The following is a 22694-nucleotide window of genomic DNA, read 5'->3' on the forward strand; positions in this document are numbered from 1 at the left end:
CCGGAGCGCTCACGGCGTCTTTCTCCCTGCAGCTCCCCGGTCAGTCCCGCTGACCGGGAGCGCTGCACTGTCATGGCCGTTGGGGATGCGATTCGCACAGCGGGACGCGCCCGCTCGCGAATCGCATCCCAGGTCACTTACCCGTTCCCGTCCCCTGCTGTCATGTGCTGGCGCGCGCGGCTCCGCTCTCTAGGGCGCGCGCGCGCCAGCTCCCTGAGACTTAAAGGGCCAGTGCACCAATGATTGGTGCCTGGCCCAATCAGCTTAATTGGCTTCCACCTGGTCCCTGACTATATCTAACCTCCTCCCATGCACTCCCTTGCCGGATCTTGTTGCCATTGTGCCAGTGAAAGCGTTTTGTGTGTCTATAGCCTGTGTACCAGAACTTCTGCTATCCACCCTGACTACGAACCTTGCCGCCTGCCCCCGACCTTCTGCTACGTCCGACCTTGCTTCTGTCTACTCCCTTGTACCTCGCCTATCATCAGCAGTCAGAGAGGTGAGCCGTTGCTAGTGGATACGACCTGGTCACTACCGCCGCAGCAAGACCATCCCGCTTTGCGGCGGGCTCTGGTGAAAACCAGTAGTGACTTAGAACCGGTCCACTAGCGCGGTCCTCGCCAATCCCTCTCTGGCACAGAGGATCCACTACCTGCCAGCCGGCATCGTGACAATAATACTGGAATATAACCCTGCCAGACACTTTATACTTTAAATATAATAATGCCACACACTGTGCTCTGTGAATATAAAGCTGGCACACACTGTACTCTCCGAATATAATACTACTGCACACTGCACTCTCTGAATGTAATACCACCGCACACTGAACTCTCTCAATATTATTCTACCGCACACTGTACACTCTGAATATTATACTACCACACACTGTACCCTATGAAGATAATACCACCACACACTGGACCCTCCGAATATAATACTACCACACACTGTACCTTCTGAATATACTACCACACACTTTGCCCTCTAAACATACTACCACACTGTACCTTCTGAATATACTACTATACACTGTACCCTCTGAGTATAATGCTGCCACACATTATATCCTCTGTATATAATACTACCACACACTGTACTCTCTGAATAAATGACAGCACACACTGCACTCTCTGAATAAAATACCACCACACACTGTGCTCTTTGAATATAACACTATTCCACACTGCACCTCTGAATATAACCTTGCCATATAGTGCACCTCTGAATACAATACCACAACATATTGTGGCACATAAAAACTGTACCAGGCCATACATTCCTTTATAATATACACCATACCTCTGAAATGCAAAACACTCTGTGCCCCTCACATATAATAATAATGGCCCCTGTCCTGTGCCCACTACATATAAAATATAACACTGCCCAGTGATGTGACAGTACAGGGATAATACAGCCAATTATGTGACAGTACAGGGATAATACAGCCAGTGATGTCATAATACAGGGATAATAAATCAAATGATGTCACAGTACAGGGATAATACACACAGGGATATCACAATACAGGGATAATACAGCCAGTGATGTCACAGTACAGGGATAATACAGCCAGTGATGTCACAGAACAGGGATAATACACAGTGATGTCACAGTACAGGGATAATACACACAGTGATGTCACAGTACAGGAATAATATGCAGTGATGTCACAATACAGGGGTAATACGCAGTGATGTCACAATACAGGGATAATACACAGTACAGGGTTAATGTGCAATCACAGAACAGTACAGGCATAGAATTCACAATGGGGGTGGTGGGGGGGGGGGGGGGGAGTTAATTAGGACTGGCCAGGGTCTGGGCACAGTATTTACAGTATAGTGTTAACTATGAAACCTTCCAGCCATGCCATCATCCACTGTTCTCCTGCACTCTGGTCCTTCCTCTGACCCCAGCAGGCCCCTGTATTAGTATGTGATCACATGACCAGCAGGAGGAGGAGCTGAGCTGGAGGCAGAGATCGCTTAGTGTATGGCATTGTTTCCCAAGCAGGGTGCCTTCAGATATAGCAAAACTACAACTCCCAGCATGTCCAGACAGCTTTTGGCTGTCTGGGCATGCTGGGAGCTGTGATTTTCAACAACTGAATGCACACTGCTTGGCAAACACTGCTGTATGGAGGCAGTGAAGGACTACTTGGTGTCACCCCATTTGCGGGTGTCACCTGATGCGGCCCGCACCTCCCTGGCAATGCTACTGGCCGTTCATATGCTTTTCCACATGCCTTCCTTCACCTACAGCACCAAAATGGTCTACCTCAACACCAGGTAGAACTCAACATTACACGTGTTGAACTTCATGTACCAGCAGAGGAAAGTGGTGACAAACTTCTTAATGCAGCAGACAGACGATTTTTGAAGCAAATGTGACTTACAGCTGAGGGATTGGCAGCTAATCCACCGCCACCTCCTGTAAGCTGGCCGCTACTATTCAGCCACCTCCTGCTATTTTCTGGCTACTACTAGTAACATTAGTCTGCCACTTTCTGCTGAACACTGGCTACTATTAGAAACACTAGTCTGCCACCTCCTGCTGTATGCTGGCTACTAAATATCCGCCACCTCCTGCTGTACACTGGCTACTACATGTAACACCAATCCACCATCACCTTACTTCCAGCCAGGCCTACACATACACCACCCATCATTTCTCCAAAAAAGGGTTTTCTTCTGCTTTTCACACAATTTCTATTTCTTTTTCACTATTTTGGGACACATTACGTTGCTTTTCCCAAAAAAGGGAAACTTTTTGGAAAACTCCATGCCGTCTCAAAACCTGCTGCTTCTTTCAAAAAGGGATAATTTTTGAAATGCCTGAAAAAAATCCATGGTGTAATCTTCACTTACCAGACTTAAAACCTGTTACTACTCCCAAAAAGGGATAATTTTTGGCATGTTTGGAAAAAGCCGCATCTTCCGATACCTCTATGTGCATTTTAACACAGACATGCATCTACCGACAACCAGGGATACTTTATTCCACGTTATTTTGGTGTGAGTAAGCTTATAAATCAGCAAGTATATTAAGCAAGCTGTTAGTTACTATGAGTTACCGCATGTCTCCATAACAGAGTTGGAAAACTACTTTGAGGCTAGGAATCCACTGAGATTTTTGCCCTACAATTTTTGTGGCATAAAAACGCCAGAAAAACTGCCACAGTTTTTCCCTGCGTTTTGGCGTTTTTTCTGGCGTTTTTACCTTTGTGTGGAATTTTCGTTTTTTGGCCCCTTCTGCATTTTTTTTTTTTACAAGATAGTTGGGTACCAAAGGAAAAATAAAGGGATGCAGTAGGGATGTAAAAATGTATTTAACTAAATGTTTATTTTTTATAACAAAGTTTTAAGAAATTTTTGGGTAAAGTGTGTGTGTGTTTAACTTTTTTCCTCTTTTTTTTCAAATGTATTATGTAGTACTACTATTCCCAGCATGAAACACACTGTTCCATGCTGGGAGCAGTAGTACCTGTACTATAGACATATCGCCCCGGGTGTCTGACACCCGATGCGATCGTCCATTATATAGCAGAGAAGCGGAGCCACTCTATACAGTGCTCACATCTCTGCTCTGTACTGAGTGATGTTCTATTCATATTTTCCACCCAGAGCTGTGATTGGCCGGATGGTTGCAGCCGATCACAGCTCTGAGGAAAAGATGAATGAATGAGTGGCCGGCCCGGAGTACAGTGCAGAGCAGGGATGCGAGCGATGTATACAGGCGCTCCACCTCTGCTATAGACAGGACGGTCACAGCGGATGTCAGTAGTGACATCCACTGTGATGTCTGCAGGTACTACTACTCCCAACATGGAGCACACTCTGCTCCATGCTGGGAGCTGTAGTACCTGCATTAATAGACAGATCACAGCGAGTGTAACTTCTGACACCTGCTGTGATCTGTCTATTAATGCAGGTACTACAGCTCCCAGCATGGAGCAGAGTGTGCTCATGTTGGGAGTAGTAGTACTTGTAATTAAGGAAAGATCACTGCGGGTATCACTCCTGACACCCGCTGTGATCCTCCGGTATAATGTATAGAAGCCGCGGCTGCTCTCCTATGGTCCCCTGCACGCCGTATATATACACATTCCGATTTCTCACAGAGAGCTGTGATTGGCTGGAACCATCTGGCCAATCACAGCTCTCTGCGGGAAATATGAATATGTGTATATATACGGCAGTGCAGGTGATCACAGAAGAGCGTCCGCAGCATCTATACATTATACAGGAGGATCGCAACGGGCAATCTGTCAATTAGTATAGGTACTACTACTCCCATCATGGAACAGTGTGTTCCATGCTGGGAGTAGTAGTACTACCTAAAAAAAAAAAAGTGAAAAACACACACACAATACATTTTTATTATTGTCGGCTACACCCGCTTTACCCGCTCACATACAAAGTGGAAAACCACTCTACAGGCTGATCCAACTTTGATGTAATGTCCTTAAAACAAGTCAAAATGAGGCTCAGTAGTGTGTGTCCCCTCCACGTGCCTGTATGAACTCCCTACAATGCCTGGGCATGCTCCTGATGAGGTGTTGGATGTCTCCCAGACCTGGACTAAAGCATCCGCCAACTCCTGAACAGTCTGTGGTGCAATGTGGCGTGGGTGGATGGAGCGAGACATGATGTCCCAGATGTGCTCAATCGGATTCAGGTCTGGGGAACCGGTGGGCCAGTCCATAGCATCAATGCCTTCCTCTTGCAGGAACTGCTGACACACTCCAGCCACATGAGGTCTAGCATTGTTATGCATTAGGAGGATCCCAGGGCCAGCCGCACCAGCATATGTCTCTCAAGGGGTCTGAGAATCTTGTCTCGGTACCTAATGACAGTCAGGCTACCACTGGCAAGCACATGGAGGGCTTTGCGGCCCCCAAAGTAATGCCACTCCACCCCATTACTTACTTCTGCCAAACCGGTCATGCTGGAGGATGATGCTGGCAACAGAACGTTCTCCGCGGCGTCTCCAGACTCTGTCACATGTGCTCAGTTTAAACCTGCTTTCATCTGTGAAGAACACGGGGTGCCAGTGGCGAATTTGCCAATCTTGGTGTTCTCTGGCAAATGCCAAACGTCCTGGACGGTGTTGGACTGTATTCACAACCTCCTGTGGATGTCGGGCCCTCATACTACCCTCATGGAGTCTGCTTCTGACTGTTTGGGTGGACACATGCACATTTGTGGCCTGCTGTAGGTCATTTTGCAGGGCTCTGGAAGTGCTTCTCCTGCTCCTCCTTGCACAAAGGCAGAGGTAGCAGTCCTACTGCTGGGTTGTTGCCTTCCTACGGCCTCCTCCATGTCTCCTGATGTACTGACCTGTCTCCTGGTAGTGCCTCCATGCTCTGGACACTATGCTGACAGACACAGCAAACCTTGCCACAGCTCACATTGATGTGCCATCTTGGATGAGCTGCACTACCTAAGCCACTTGTGTGGGTTGTAGACTCCGTCTCATGCTACCACTAGAGTGAAAGCACTGCCAGCAAGTGACCAAAACATCAGCCAGGAAGCATAGGAACTGAGAAGTAGTCTGTGATCACCACCTAAAGAACCACTCCATTATTGGGGGTGTCTTTCTAATTGCCTATAATTTCCACCAGTTGTCTGTTCCATTTGCACAACAGCATGTGAAATTTTAATTAGTGTTGCTTCCTGAGTGGACAGTGTGATATCACAGAAGTGTGATTGACTTGGAGTTGTTTAAGTGTTCCCTTTATTTTTTGAGCAGATGTATAGTGAAACAAAAACAAGTATTATTGGGGGGGATTGAAGAGAGAACCCCAATTTTGCTACTTTTGGGGGGTTTGGTTTTAACCCAGTGCACTTTATAGTAAAGATGTAACATTATTCTGTAGGTCAATGCAATTGAAACAATACCCAATTTATATAATTTATCTATTATTGTACTACTTTAATAGGAAATCAATCTTGAAATGAACAATTTCAGTTTATTTAAAACGGTCCTCTTCTGACCCCCTATAACTTTTTTATTTTTCCGTATACGGGGATGTATAAGGGCTCATATTTTCTTGTTTTCATGGGTTTTTATAATTTTTTTCTGATATATGATGGAATATGATGGGATTTTTTATGTTTACACCGTTCACTGTACAGAATCATTAACATAATATTTTTATAGATTGGTAATTTCCACATGCGGCGAGTTGATTTATTTTTAAGCCTTTCCACAAGTTGATTTATTTTTATTTTTACTTATTTTATTAATGGGAAAAGAGAGAACATTTAGTTTTTATTGGGGGAAGGGCTTATTCACTTTTCTTAAAACTTATTTTTCCTATTTTTTTCTACACTTTCATAGTCCCCACAGGGGACTATTTTTTGCAATCTTTAGATTGCAGATACTGATCAGTGCTAAGCATAGGCATAGCACAGCGATCTGCTTCTTAGGTCTGCTCGAAGGCAGACCAGAGAAGAAGGCCCCATGATGGCAGCAGGAGACATGTAAAGGGACCTCCGGCCGTTACCTTAGCTGGGGGCGATCAGATCAGTCACCGAAACCGCCGCATAGCTGTAGATGCTGTGATCATGGCATCCAAGGGGTTAATGACAGACAGCCGGGACCCGCAGTCCATGATTCAAGCTCAGCTCCTGCGCTTGCTTCATAGCCGCGGCAGGACGTACAAGTACCATACGTATCTTTACGCTCTGCGTCCTCTAGGGGTTAATACTAGTATACTGAAAGTATTCCTAGCAGTGTTATACAGGGCTTTAAAGCTGTAAGGCAGTATAACAAATGTGTTTAGGGGCTTTTAGCCAAACCGAAAATTTCAGAAAAGTTTGGTGAGCCCGTTGAGTCGACCTTATTAACTCCTTCTCTTTCCAAATGCAATTCTGCTAACACAATGTATAGATCATTTTTCCATGTTTTATTTTCTACATTAGTCCCCCCCCCCCAACAGTACTAATAGGATTCGTAACAAAAACTTACATATATATTTTCAAGACAATTTTCTTCACACAATACTGTTTTACAAATAACACTAATATACAAATAACAAATATCACCAAACATTTTACCATTATACTGTAACTGACCAAATCCTGTATATCGAGACAAATATTACCAACTAGCCCAGCGTTGCCCGGTTTTTCCTTCCTAATCCTTGTTGGAGAGGAAAATAAACAAAGGAGGAAGCTTTTGACTTCATATCCCATCCTCATATATTGTTGTCATATCCCGACCTCCTATCCCGTCATTGTATCCCGACCTCCTATCCCGACCTCCTATCCCATCCTCCTATCCCGTCCTCCTATCCCGTCCTTCTATCACGTCCTCCTATCCCGTCCTCCTTTTCCGTCCTCATATCTCTACCTCCTTTCCTGTCCTCCTTTCCCGTCCTCTTATCTCGACCTCCTTTCACGTCCTCCTATCTCGACCTCCTTTCCCGTCCTCCTATCATGACCTCCTATCCCGTCCTCCTATCATGACCTCCTATCCCGTCCTCCTATCACGACCTCCTATTCCGTCCTCCTATCTCGACCTCCTATCCTGTCCTCCTATCCTGTCCTCCTATCCCGTCCTCCTATCCCGTCCTCCTATCCCGTCCTCCTATCTCGACCTCCTATCTCGACCTCCTATCTCGACCTCCTATCCCGACCTCCTATCCCGACCTCCTATCCTGTCCTCCTATCGCGTCCTCCTATTGCGTCCTCCTATCCCGACCTCCTATCCCGACCTCCTATCCCGGTCCTCCTATCCCGCTCCTCCTATCCCGGTCCTCCTATCGCGTCCTCCTATCTCGTCCTCCTATCCCGACCTCCTATCCCGTCCTCCTATTCCGTCCTCCTATCCCGACCTCCTATGTCGACCTCCTATCCCGACCCGTAATATGTGTACCAGTTATTGAAATATCTCCAGCCGTACGGAAGATATGTGGGAACATACATTTCCCATTGATTTGCATGGGACTTTAAACAAAAACCCCAACCCTCACAAATGGGGGTAGTTAAGGGTTCAATTAACTATCCTATATTTTAAGTGGATATATAAGTAACATGTGACCAAGTATTATCGAAATATCTCAAGCCGTTTGGAAGTTATGCAGTAACATATATTTAAACATAATCCCCGCCCCTGGCAAATGGGGGTGACTAAGGGTTAAATCACCTATCCTATGTTTGTTGTTGACATATAAGTAACATGTGTGCCAAGTTTCATGTTAATATCTTTAGCCGTTTGGACGTGATGTTGGAACATACACACATACATACACACACATTGAGTTTTATATATATTGTCTAGCTGAGTACCCGGCGTTGCCCGGTTTTCCTTCCTAATCCTTGTTGGGGAGTAAAATAAACAAAGGAGGAAGCTTTTGACTTCATATCCCATTCTCATATATTGTTGTCATACCCCAACCCCACATCCCGACCTCCAATCCCGTCCTCCTATCTCGACCTCCTGTCCCGACCTCCTATACCATCCTCCTGTCCCATCCTCCTATCCCGACCTCCTATGCCGACCACCTATCCCGTCCTCCTGTCCCATCCTCCTATCCCGTCCTCCTATCCCGACCTCCTTTCTCAACCTCCTATCTCAACCTCCTATCCTGTCCTCCTATCCCGACCTCCTATCCCGTCCTCCTATCCCGTCCTCCTATCCCGTCCTCCTATCCCATCCTCCTATCCAGTCCTCCTATCCCCACCTCCTATCCTGTCCTCCAATCTCGAGCTCCTATCCCGACCTCCTTTCCCAACCTCCTTTCCCGTCCTCATATCTCGACCTCCTATCCAGACCTCATATCCCGTCCTCCTATCCCGTCCTCCTATCCCATCCTCCTATCCCGAACTCCTACCTGACCTCCTATCCCGACCTCCTAGCCTGACCTCCCATCCCGTCCTCATATCCCAACCCATACCTCCTATCCCATCCTCCTATCTCGACCTCCTGTCCCGACCTCCTATACCGTCCTCCTATCCCTACCTCCTATCCCGTCCTCCTATCCCGTCCTCCTATCTCGACCTCCTATCCCGTCCTCCTATCCCATCCTCCTATCCCGTCCTCCTTTCCCATCCTCCTTTCCCGTCCTAATATCTCGACCTTCTATCCAGACCTCCTATCCCGTTCTCATATCCCGTCCTACTATCCAGTCCTCCTATCCCGACCTCCTACCTGACCTCCTATCCAGACCTCCTATCCCGACCTCCTATCCCGACCTCCCATCCCGTCCTCCTATCCCGACCCGTAATATGTGTACCAGGTATTGAAATAGCTCCAGCCGTACGGAAATTATATGGGAACATACATTTCCCATTTATTTGCATGGGACTTTAAACAAAAACCCCGACCCTCACAAATGGGGGTAGTTAAGGGTTAAATTAACTATCCTATATTTTAAGTGGATATATAAGTAACATGTGACCAAGTATTATTGAAATATCTCAAGCCGTTTGGAAGTTATATTTAAACATAATCCCCGCCCCTGGCAAATGGGGGTGACTAAGGGTTAAATCACCTATCCTATGTTTGTTGTTGACATATAAGTAACATGTGTGCCAAGTTTCATGTTAATATCTTTAGCCGTTTGGACGTGATGTTGGAACATACACACATACATACACACACACATTGAGTTTTATATATATAGACTAGCTGAGTACCCGGCGTTGCCCGGTTTTCCTTCCTAATCCTTGTTGGGGAGTAAAATAAGCAAAGGAGGAAGCCCCTCACGTATAATGCCCCCATCATGCGCCCCTCACGTAAAATGCCCCCATCATGCGCCCCTCACGTATAATGCCCCCATCATGCGCCCCTCGCGTATAATGCCCCCATCATGCACCCCTCACATATAATGCCCTCATCATGCACCCCTCACATATAATGCCGCCATCATGCCCTCAGACAGACCCCCAGATATGATCCCCATCAGGTAGGGCTCCCCATTATGTACACATGCCTCCATATAGATATGACCCCCATCTGGTAGGGCTCCCCAGTAGGTATATAGGCCCCCAGATACATATGACCCCCATCAGGTAGGGCTCCCAAGTAGGTATACATATGATCCTCATCACTGATGGAGGTAATATCTATCTGGGGGCCTGTCTACCTACTGGGAAGCCCTACCTGATGATCAGGTAGAGGTTCCCAATAGGTTTACAGGCCCTCAAATAGGTATTACCCCTGGCAGGTAGGGCTCCTTTTTAAACAATCATGCCCCCTAAGAAGATAGGTTAGCCCCTGGCGATAAGCAGATCCTCCCTATTTAGGCAAGTTAAGTTATGTTTCACAGCTACAGTACGTACATCTCCCTGCTGCAGCCTAAATTGAGCCTTCTTTGCGGGAATGTGCGCATTAGGTGACATCATCACATGCGCCGTGCAGGACGTCAGCGTCCCGGAGTCCTGTGCTGCGGATGCCATGATGTCACTAATCGCGCCCTTCCCTCCAGGATGGTTCGTTATAGACTGCAGCAGGGAGATATAGGTACAGTAGCAGTGTGTGCCGATGTGTGTGAAGTCTTCCGGCATTTAGCACTGCTTGCCCGAAGAACGGCTAAATGCCTGAAGAAATCACGAGCCAGGCACCCGGGCCGCAAAATGTCATTCCGCGGGCCCAAATGGCCCGCGGCCCAGGAGTTTTGGACCCCTGATATACAGAGACTAATATTACCTATACACTGACCGTATAGAGGTAGGTAACAGCAACTTACAAGCTCTGCAGACCATATAGATGATTACATACACTTACATACTATTGACTTACAGGTGGCATCTTCCTGGGACTTTCTTTTTGCTTTGTTCTTCTATCTGGCTCAGACCATCATGAAGGCTTCATCCAAACATGATTTGTCTCTGCAGAACCTGACAAACAACACATATCTTAGGCTCTGCATGTTTCTATCACATTCCCCACCTCTTTCCTCAGTGGCCCAAAAAAATGGTTTTCTTGGTGTCCTGCACAGTATGAATGAGTAGGTATGTTGGTTGGAAAAAAGGTAGTGGTGATAAAGGGCAGGTAATTCCTACCCTTTAGGTAGAAGCCCTGGTAGTTAGGTTGGTAATTTCACCACTATTGGGTAGAAGCCCCCAGTAGGTAGTTAGGGAATCCCCCTAGATAGAAGCCCCAGTAGGTTAGTAACCCCCCTCTCTATTATGTAGAAGCCCCCATTACATAGGAAGGTAGGGGATCCTCTCTAGATGCCTCCAGTAGGTAGATAACTTCCTATTAGGTAGAAGCCCGCAGTAGGTAGGTAACTTCCCCCCTCCCCCAATAAGATACATGCCCCAGTAAATAGGTAATTCTCCTGCCCTCCCACCCTATTAATAAGAAGCCACAAGTAGGTAGAGAGGGAGCCCCCAGCAGGTAGGTAGTCAATTAACTCCTCCCCCTCGATAGGTAAGTAATTATTTAACCCACCCCTCGTAGATGGTTAGAAAAATGACTCCCTCCTACCCAGTAAGGTAGGTAGGCAGTTATCCTCCTCCATCAGTAGGTAGGTAGCCTATCCCCCCCCCCCCCCCAGTAGGTAGGTGGCAATTATCCTGACACTTAGGGCTGGGCGGTATTTTTTTAACTTACGTCTGTTCCACGGTATATAACGGTATTTTCACCCCCCCCCCCCCAACCATGTGACCCGCGCGCGGTGTTCGACGACCCGCCCCCCCCCCCCCCCCCCAAATCATGTGACCCGCCAGCACTGTTCTGCTCCCCCCAATTAATGATCAGCCCAGCGGGGTACTACTCACAGATGTCACCTTCAAGCACTGCCCTCCTCCTCTTGTCCAGCCCCGGCCAGTGATAGGCTGAGCCCACTGTCATGTAAGAAGCTCTGGCCGGCTTCTTACATGACAGTGGGCTCAGCCTATCACTGGCCAGGGCGGGACATCGCTCCGGTCAGTGATAGGCTGACGGCTGGCCGGCGTTCCAGTCCCCAGCGTGTGGCCGACGTAGGTGAGTTTAAAGGAGTAGTCCAGTGGTGATTCAGTGGTTTACAACTTATCCCCTATCTTAAGGATAGGGGAAAAGTTGCAGATCGCGGGAGGTCCGACCGCTGGGGCCCCCCGCGATCTCCTGTACGGAGCCCCGACAGCCCGCGGGAAGGGGGCGTGTCGACCTCTGCACGAAGCGGCGGCCGACACGCCCCCTCAATACAACTCTATGGCAGAGCCGAAGCGCTGCCTTCGGCAATCTCCGGCTCTGCCATTGAGATGTATTGAGGGGGCGTGTCGGCCGCCGCCTCGTGCGGGGGTCGACACCCGCTATCTCGGCGGAGAGCCGGGGCCCCGTACAGAGAGATCGCAGGGGGCCCCAGAGGTCGGACCCCCCCGCGATCTCAAACTTATCCCCTATCCTTAGGATAGGGGATAAGTTTTTCCACCACTGGACTACCCCTTTAAAGTTTACTTTCTGTATCCTTTGCAGCCTGGGCATAGGGATACAGCGTACAGCAGTGGTCTCCAACCTGCGGACCTCCAGCTGTTGCAAAACTACAACTCCCAGCATGTCCGGACAGCCGTTTGCAACAACTGGAGGTCCGCAGGTTGGAGACCACTGGCGTACAGTGAGTTCCAGCGTCAGCGGTTCCCAACAAAGAGGAGGAGGGCAGTGCTTGAAGGTGACATCTGTGAGTAGTACCCCGCTGGGCTGATCATTAATTGGGGTGGGGGGCAGAACAGCGCTGGTGGGTAACATAGGATTAGTTCCCCGATGTGGGGACAGCGCTGCGCTGGGCTGATAATACATTCCCGAGGGGGAGGGGCCCAACCGGTATTGCGGTATGGGGGAAAATTCATATCGTGCAGCCCAAAAAATCCGGTATTCGGTATGAACCGGTATACTGCCCAGCCCTACTGACACTCCATCCCCAAGTAGGGGTAGGTATGCAATTATCCCCACCAGTAGGTAGATGGGCTGTTACTCAGTCCCCCCCCCCCAAGGTTGGTAGGCTATTATCCCTCCCCCAGTAGGTAGGTAGGTAGACAGGCCATTATCACTCCCATAGGCCATTAGATTGGCCATACATTTTTAACATGCCTTTTATTTAAAAAATAAAAGGCATGCTAAAAACGCACAGTGTGAGCAGAGCCTCCCTTACTAATCCTTGTTTCTGTCTGGAGCTCCATCTCAAGTGATGTCATCACTAGAGGTAGGGCTACACTGGACCAGACCAGATCGGGAATGTTGGTGGGTAAGGGAACTTCTGCTCACTGTATACAGTATTCAGCCATCTATATCCTGCCCAGGGTAAGCTGTTCCCACAGCTGTATAGCTGCAGCCACAGCTCAGTCCCGCTACAAGCAGGTACAGTATACAGTGCTGTGCAATGAAGCGCTACATACTGTACAGCTGGCCGACATAAGTAGTAATGCTGAAACTATGGTGTTTTTGGGAAACTATGCTTCATTTTTTGGAAACTGACAGTTTTGCCAAAGCTGATAAGTACTGGAAAGATAAAGATGTTTAATAGAAGTAATTTACAAATCTAAAGGCAAAGCGAAGATGTGATATTCGGCACTGCTCCTACTGGCTAAGCTGGACTATAAGACGGGCATACGACAAAGACAAACCAATAGAGATGTGGTGGTGCTCTGACGTAGTGGCAAAGTTCAAATCTTCAATACAGTGGAGAGTTAGAAAAACATCGGCACTCACCAGTCTTCTCTTAAAAAGCTTCTTTATTGATACATACTCACAACATGTAATGCAGTCAGGGAGAGGGATCTGTGCAGGGGGGGTAAGTAGTAGGCAACAGACTCTGTTTCGCTCGTTACACGAGCTTCATCTGGCCATATCTACCTGGAATTCTGTGCTGCTTCTTATACAGGTGGGCGGCCAATCGCCGGCGCTCAGGAACGCCCTCCTCACCTGACGCACCTGACGAGTTCTCGTTAGAGTCTCGTCATTGGCTAACCATCGCCATTTTTGTAAGTGCGTCAGTATAAGAAAGCATATACATAGAAACTTGTATATATACACGTGCATATTAAAAACTAAATAGTTAAAAACAAGGTGCATGATCTACTTTTTCATTTAAACCGAGGGGACCTGCTGCTGCTGTTTGTACGATCCAGTATGTTTCTCTTTGCAGTAGGTATTGATCCAAGCTAATCCCCGGTCTGGGTTTAACTCTTTCTATCCCAGAAAACTTTAGATGATCCAATTGTCCCTTGTGGGCTTCCATCATATGGGCGATAAGACGCGGTGCTCCCTTTAAGGTACGGAACGAATATAGGTGTTCCCTAATCCGAGCACATAACTGTCTCATTGTTTTGCCGATATAGTAGAACCCACAGGGGCAATATATGACATATACAACAAACTTGGTTCTGTATGTAATTAAATCAGTCACGGTGTGTGTAATTGCACCCAGTCTCATAGTTTTTAACTCAGCATTATATTTGCAGAAATGACATGACTTACATGCAAAATTCCCTTTCGGGGTATACTTCTCTAGCCATGTGTTCTCTGTATTTTTCTTTGCTTTTACTTGTCTATCCGAGAAGGAAATTAACATCTTCTGGACGATTAACTCGCTGCAGTCGTACGTCCATTGCGATAGGTCACCAAGGGGACTTAGAGCCTATAAAGTCCCGACGCAATTCAATGATGATCCCATTTTTATCAATATCTGGAAACAAGCTCACTATGAGCACTCTATGAAACTCCTGCAGATTGTTCTAACAAGAAGCAGAATTGAACAGGATAAAATTAATGAAGACCTGGTTAAGGTGAAAAGTGAATATACTTAAAGAGCTACTGATAAACAAAAAAGTTCTTTCTATTCCAAGCTACAAATGAAACTTACTGCATTACAGGAAGAAGTAAAGAATAAGAAGCGAGAGAAATTCTTGCGAGACAAAACGGACTATGATCAAGATAATGAATTTCAAAGGCACCAGAAGAAAAATGTACCTTATAGTGCAACTAGATCCTATTCACAGAGGAGACTATCGCAACAACTTATTAAAAAAATGTGAACAAGGAGAAGACCTACAAGAAACAGCAAGAACAACCTTCCAAAAATAAAAACAAAGCAATCCCTTTAGAAAAAATAAACGTACAAGAAGAGGGAGATCTAAAAAATCTCAAGGATCCAAAGAAGAGGAAAACCATAGTATAGACGGGCCATATACATGTATTGAATCTAATGTCATAAACCTCACGTCAGAGACTCTCGATCCAGCAATGGACACTCTCCTTTCTAAAGGTTTACAGACTGGTAGAGAAATTGAATCCAGTCACCTTTGAGATCGACTTAGCGCGATCTCTTAGAGATATTAACCTTTACAAATTTTTCCTGAATAAAAAAGTATTTGAGCATGATCATTGTGAGGCAGACTTACCGGTAGAGACTAATAATTTAGTTTTTTTCCCAAGAGAATGTACCCAATTAGAAATAGAATGTTTAGAGATGCTAGCTAATGAATTCAGTGAACCGAATAATGAATATGGGTCTAAAGCTGTTTGTTTTTCCAAAGGGAAGAGATCCAGGTTTAACCCCCCGATTTTTCCGGGGAGTAGCCTGGACCTATTCCAGAATGCAGTAATGCAAGACGTGAAGTATATAATATACAAAGAAGCCCCACAGAATTTATCGGCAGTTGAAACTATAGCACTTAATACCCTAAAAATGACTTACAGGTGGTTAGGGATGACTTACAGGTGGTTCAGGCGGATAAAGGTGGGGCAGTTGTTGTAATGTATAAGTCTATGTATATAGCTGAAGCCGAAAGGCAACTCCACATATACCATGTTGAAATCCGATCCCACAAGTAAAATCCTCTCTAAACTAACCTCTTTCCTCCATTCTGCAGTAGAGAAGGGTATTTTATCAAAAAAGAATGCAGAGCGTCTCATCCCAGAAACACCAAAGTCTGCCACCTGGTATCATTTACCAAAAGTTCATAAGGGGCAGATCCCCCCCCGGGACGACCTATTGTCTCGGGGGTGGGATCTGTCACTGAACACCTCTCACATTATTTGGAGTGGCTATTAAGCCCAATGTTGAAGGTAATACCTGCATACATAAAGGATACTCTGCATCTTTTACAGATGATGGAAGATTTGAATTGGGAGAGCGAATGGAAGCTGTGTTCAATAGATGTAGTCAGCCTGTACACCCGTATACCACACAATACGGGTGTACAGGCTGTCAAGGAAGGACTAAGAAGGTCCAATAAGTCTGAAGAGTTTATTGGGTTCATAATAGACGCATTTTCTTTTGTACTAACTAACAGTACATTCATGTTTGGCGATTGTTGGTATAAGCAGGACACCGGGTCCCCAATGGGTACCCCGGTGTCCTGTACATATGCAAACCTCTTCTTGGCTGAATTTGAGAGGCAATATATTTATTCCTCTACGAATCCATATATCGGGCATTTGAAATTTTATGCCCATTATGTGGACGACATACTAATAGCCTGGGCTGGGACCGAGTCACAATTTGACAGTTTTGTTAGACATCTAAACGAAGTGCATAAAATAAATCTTGCTTTCACATCTCAATTCGGAGGATTGTTCATCGAGTTTTTAGATAGAAACTGTTAGTTAATGATAAAAGATCTTGAGTGAAGGATATAGAAAAGATATGTCCAGGAACACCCTTCTTCACTATCACAGCTCCCATCCAGCATCAGTGAAGAAGGGTATTCCTTATGGACAATATATTCGTCTTAAACGTAACAATGCACGAGAAGAGACATTTAACAAACAAGCCGATGATTTACAAAAAAGACTCATAGAAAGACAATACCCATTGCAACTAATAAAAGTAGGTAGAAAAAGAGCAACTGAAATGCAAAGAGTTAATGTACTGAAAAATAAGAATAAGAAATATACACTAGAACAGAAACGATTCACTTTCACCTTCCAGAATACTCCCCTGAATAAGACTATAGAACAGGCAGTCAGACATAATTGGCATATAATAGAAAGTGATGCAGAATTGAAAGAAGTCGCCAGCAAAAAAACATTAATTTCATACAGAAAGAACAAAACTATAGGAGACATCCTAAAAAAACAAGTAAAAGCAAAGAAAAATACAGAGAACACATGGCTAGAGAAGTATACCCTGAAAGGGAATTTTGCATGTAAGTCATGTAATTTCTGCAAATATAATGCTGAGTTAAAAACTATGAGACTGGGTGCAATTACACACACCGTGACTGATTTAATTACATACAGAACCAAGTTTGTTGTATATGTCATATATTGCCCCTGTGGGTTCTACTATATCGGCAAAACAATAAGACAGTTATGTGCTCGGATTAGGGAACACCTATATTCGTTCCGGACCTTAAAGGGAGCACCGCGTCTTATCGCCCATATGATGGAAGCCCACAAGGGACAATTGGATCATCTAAAGTTTTCTGGGATAGAAAGAGTTAAACCCAGACCGGGGATTAGCTTGGATCAATACCTACTGCAAAGAGAAACATACTGGATCGTACAAACAGCAGCAGCAGGTCCCCTCGGTTTAAATGAAAAAGTAGATTATGCACCTTGTTTTTAACTATTTAGTTTTTAATATGCACGTGTATATATACAAGTTTCTATGTATATGCTTTCTTATACTGACGCACTTACAAAAATGGCGATGGTTAGCCAATGACGAGACTCTAACGAGAACTCGTCAGGTGAGGAGGACGGTCCTGAGCGCCGGCGATTTGCCACCCACCTGTATAAGAAGCAGCACAGAATTCCAGGTAGATATGGCCAGATGAAGCTCGTGTAATGAGCGAAACAGAGTCTGTTGCCTACTACTTACCCCCCCTGCACAGATCCCTCTCCCTGACTGCATTTCATGTTGTGAGTATGTATCAATAAAAAAGCTTTTTAAGAGAAGACTGGTTAGTGCCAATGTTTTTCTAACTCTCCACTGTATTGATAATTAACAAATCTGTTTAACTTTCTGGCACCAGTTGATAAAAAAAAAAAAAAAAGTTTTCCAGTGGAGTACGCCTTTAATTTGACATGGTATAACATTCTACTAATGCCTACTGAGATTATGATACAATAAAAAGTTCACTACCAGTTTTTGGGTTTATGATTCTGTATCATACATTTTTTTTCTGTTTTTCAGGTCTTTGGTAAAATTGCCATGGTTGATGGAACACAGATAAATCGAAACAATAACTTCCAGACCTTTCCACAAGCAGTATTGTTACTCTTCAGGTGACGGGTTTTTGTTTTTCATATATTTGTTAGGATAAGTTTCAAAAAAATTTTTTTGCAAAAATGCCAACAAAAAAAAACCTCCAAACAGCCGCACAGCAGTTTTTCCTTTTGTGAGACGGTTGTTTTTTTGCCATTAAAAACGTAATGTAGGTTTTGCATTGCCATTTTTTTCTGAAGTTTTTACTTCTTATCTTTGACTAAGGGTTAAACAAAAGAGGTTGACACAGGAACAGGAAAAACTGCCAAAGAAGACAAAATGCAATTCACACAAAGGTCAAAAAAAAGTCTGAAAAAAAGTTAGAAAAAAGTAGTGGCAGTTTTTCTGGCGTTTTTTCCGGCTCTTTTAAACCTGGCAAAAAATAAAGTGGAAACCTAGCTTAAAGGAGACCGAAATGTTGCATTGGTTTACATAGTTTGGATAGTTATGTGCTAAATGTTAACACCTTAATGACTGTTTTTTTTAGACTTTTTTGTCAGAGGCTTATAAAAGCGTTCAAAGAATTGTTACTCTAGGGGACAAAAAATGACATAAGGGTGCTGCAGGACAGATCGCGGGGGTTCACAGCCTAGGGGATAAGATGTCTAGCGGCAGAGTACCCCTTTAAGATCCAAAACATCAGCAGTATTAACCCGTTAAAGACCACTGACATAAATGTACGTCCTGGTTTGGCGGGATTTCTCGCACCAGGACGTACATTTACGTCCTGTGTATGACCCGCGAGCATCGGAAGGGTGCTCGCGTCATACACGGCAGGTTCCGGCTGCTAGCAGCAGCCGGGGACCCGCACGTAATGGCCGACATCCGCGATCGCGCGGATGTCTGCCATTAACCCCTCAGATGCCATGATCAATACAGATCGCGGCATTGCGGTACTTTGGATGATCGGACCTCCTGCAGCGATGCCGCGGCGATCCGATCATCCAGCATGGCGGCCGGAGGTCCCCTCACCTGGCTCCGGCCGTCTCCCGGGGTCTTCTGCTCTGGTCTGAGATCGAGCAGACCAGAGCAGAAGATCACCGATAATACTGAGCAGTGCTGTGTCCTATGCATAGCACTGCACAGTATTAGCAATCAAAGGATTGCTATAGATAGTCCCCTATAGGGACATAAAAAGTGTTAAAAAAAAAGTTGAAAAATGTAAAAATAAAAAGTAAAAAAAAAGTGAAAAATCCCCTCCCCCAATAAAAATGAAAATTGTCAGTTTTTCCCATTTTACCCCCAAAAAGTGTAAAACCATTTTTTAATAAACATATTTCATATTGTGGCGTGCGTAAATGTCCGAACTATCAAAATATAATGTTAATGATCCCATACGGTGAATGGCGTAAACGTAAAAAATAAAAAAAAGTCAAAAAATGCTGCTTTTTTGTCACATTTTATTAAAAAAATTTTTATAAAAAATTATCTAAAAGCTTTACATATGCAAATGTAGTATCTTAAAAAAAGTACAGATGACGGCACAAAAAATGAGCCCTCATACTGCCCTATATACGGAAAAATGAAAAAGTTGTATGTGGTCAAAATAGGGCAATTTTAGATTACTGATTTTGTACAAAAAGTTTTAGATTTTTTTTAAGCGGTACAAAAATATAAAAGTACCATATTTATCGGGGTATATAGCCTATAACACGCACCCTCATTTTACCAAGGATATTTGGGTAAAAAAAAGTTTTTTACCCAAATATCCTTGGTAAAATGAGGGTGCGTGTGTGTGCATGTGTATACCCCGATACACTGTTTCCGACCCCGCAGAAGCCCCCAGAATAGGCAGGGGGAGAGAGGCCGTCGCTGCCTGCTTCTCTCCCCCTGCCTTTCCTGGGGTCTAGAGCCCTGCTGCCGCCGCTTCTCTCCCCCTTGCTATCGGCGCCGCTGCCCCTTCTCTCCCCCTGGCTATCGGTGACGCTGCCCCATTGCCGGCACCGATAGCCAGGGGGAGAGAAGCGGTGTTGGCAATGGGGCAGCGGCGCCGATAGCCAGCGGGAGAGGAGGGGCAGCGGCACCCATTGCCGGCGCCGCTGCCCCTTTGCCTCCCCCATCCCCGGTTGTTTAATTACCTGTTGCCGGGGTTGGGTCCGCGCTGCTTCTGGCCTCCGGTGTGGCGTCCCCTGCGTCGTTGTTATGCGCTGCGAGACGCAATGGGGCAGCGGCACCGATTACCAGGGGAGAGAAGGGGCAACGGCGCCGATAGCAAGGGGGAGAGAAGCGGCGGGCAGCAGGGCTCTAGGCCCCAGGACAGGCAGGGGCAGAGAAGCCGGCAGGTATCTGAAACTGCAAAAGCCGCTGCAGTTCATTGATTTAAAGCGCCCGCTTTAAATCATTGAACTGCAGCGGCTTATCGGCGTATAACACGCAGATAGACTTTAGACTAAAAATTTTAGCCTAAAAAATTTGTGTTGTACGCCGATAAATACGGTATCTAGCCATGGGTATCATTTTAATCATATTGACCCACAGAATAAAGAAAACATGTCATTTTTTGCGTAAATTGTATAGTGTGAAAACGAAACCCCACAAAATGTGCAAAATTTGGGTTTTCATTTAAATTTCCTCCCTAAAAAAAAGTTTTTGGGTTCGCCGTACATTTTATGGTAAAATGAGAGGTTTCATTACAAAGTACAATTGGTCACGCAAAAAACAAGCCCTTATATGGGTTTGTAGATGGAAATATAAAAGAGTTATGGATTTTAGAAGGCGAGGAGGAAAAAACGAAAACGCAAAAATAAAATTGGCCTGGTCCTTAAGGTGAAAATGGGCTTGGTCATTAAGGGGGTAAAGGGGTACTCCAGTGGAATTTTTTTTTTTATCAACTGGTGTCAAAAAGTTAAACAGATTTGTAAATTACTTCTATTTAAAAATCCTAACCCTTCCAGTACTTATTAGCTGCTGTATGCTCCACAGGACGATATTTTCTTTTTGAATTTCTTTTCTGTCTGACCACAGTGCTCTCTGCTGACAACCTCTGTCCATGTTAGGAACTGTCCAGAGCAGGAGCAAATTCCCATAGCAAACCTCTCCTGCTCTGGACAGTTCCTGACATGGACAGATGTGTCAGCAGAGAGCACTGTGGTCAGACAGAAAAGAAAATCAAAAATAAAAGAACATCCTCTGTAGCATGCAGCAGGTGATAAGTACTGGAAGGGTTAAGATTTTTAAATAGAAGTAATTTACAAATCTGTTTAACTTTCTGGCACCAGTTGATTAAAAAAATTTTGTTTTCCACTGGAGTACCCAGTGGTGTTAAATAGAGGTGTAACTACTGAAAACAGCAGCCAAGTACCTCAATCGCCTTCCCCCCTCCCCTTGCTTTCCAAACATCTGACACCCATCTTTTGAATAACTTTAATAATAAAATTATTAAGCATACAGCAGCAAGTGCCATTAGATTCTCTAGGTTTTCTGCTGGTATGTGCTAATTTAACAGGACTAAAAAAACAGTACTCAGCAAACTATGATATCATCAATTACTACCATCAAAAATACCTCCATGTACTGCAGGCCCTCTATTTCCAGTAGGAATAACATCACTATACAAAATTATAAATAAGAAAGGCTCCACAACACAATTATCTCATGGGTAATACAAGAATTTACAATAACACATCTCAAGAGAGATGGGGGGGACTCTGTATCTCTGGCTTACCCATAGAGATACACGGAGAGGGCGTGTTGGCCCATCCCTCTGTGCAGTGGTCAACAGTAATCCGTGCACCAAGCGGGTATCACTACATGCATGAAGAGAGATGGAGTGCCGGGCAGGAGATTGACACAATGGCTAATAACATTATACTAATATGTTGCTTTATTATACTGCCCCTTACCCCCACCCCCCCACCCCCATGCTTTGTTTACTGTATAACATATATATAATGTTATGTTGATTCCTTAGGTTTATGTTTAGATATTTGTACAACATGGCCTTATTATAGCAGGATAAATAGTAATTTTTTTTATTGGTACTACTTCTAAATACATATACACCTTTTTTTCTTTATACCATATGGTATAAGTTATAAGGTAGTGTAGGTTTCTTTGCGGGAAACCAAATTGGCAGTCGCTGCTTCTCTGCCCATGCATTCGTTATAATGTACATGTTTGCAATAGAGTGTTCTGCTTTTATGTGTCTCTTTCAGGCTAAGTTTCCACTTGGTTTTTTTTCTGGCAGTTTTTTGAATAATGCCACTGCAGTTTTTGAACCAAAGTCAGAAGTGTACTCAAAAGGAATAGGACATATAAAGGAAGAATTTACACTTTTCCTCCCTTAAGGATCCACTTCTGACTTTGGCTCAAAAACTGCAGTGGCAATTTTACAAAAACTGGCAGAGAAAAAAACAAGTGGAAACTTATCCTAAATGTAACACAGGAGCTATGAAATGTCAACCAGTGAAATGTAACCTTGCCGTTTAGGTTGATGCATAATTCTGGATATGTTAGTGAAAAGGCTAGTATGAGCTAAAAGTCAAGTGTCTCACTATAAATAATGTCAAAATATACCAGTCATAGTGTTTTTACTTACACTTGTATT

At 44.9% G+C, this 22694-nt stretch overlaps 1 protein-coding gene across 2 annotated transcripts in view; it reads left to right on the forward strand.

The window, feature by feature from the left end:
- CACNA1S (calcium voltage-gated channel subunit alpha1 S) overlaps positions 1–22694 on the forward strand; it is a 727186-nt gene that overhangs the window by 485407 nt on the left and 219085 nt on the right. For both annotated transcript variants that reach the window (XM_056557608.1, XM_056557607.1), the window contains one exon: positions 18077–18168. In XM_056557608.1, the coding sequence (XP_056413583.1) occupies positions 18077–18168 (92 nt within the window). The remainder of the gene's footprint in view (positions 1–18076; positions 18169–22694) is intronic.

The sequence above is a fragment of the Hyla sarda genome, chromosome 2 (assembly GCF_029499605.1).
Source record: "Hyla sarda isolate aHylSar1 chromosome 2, aHylSar1.hap1, whole genome shotgun sequence".
Taxonomy (NCBI): Eukaryota; Metazoa; Chordata; class Amphibia; order Anura; family Hylidae; genus Hyla; species Hyla sarda.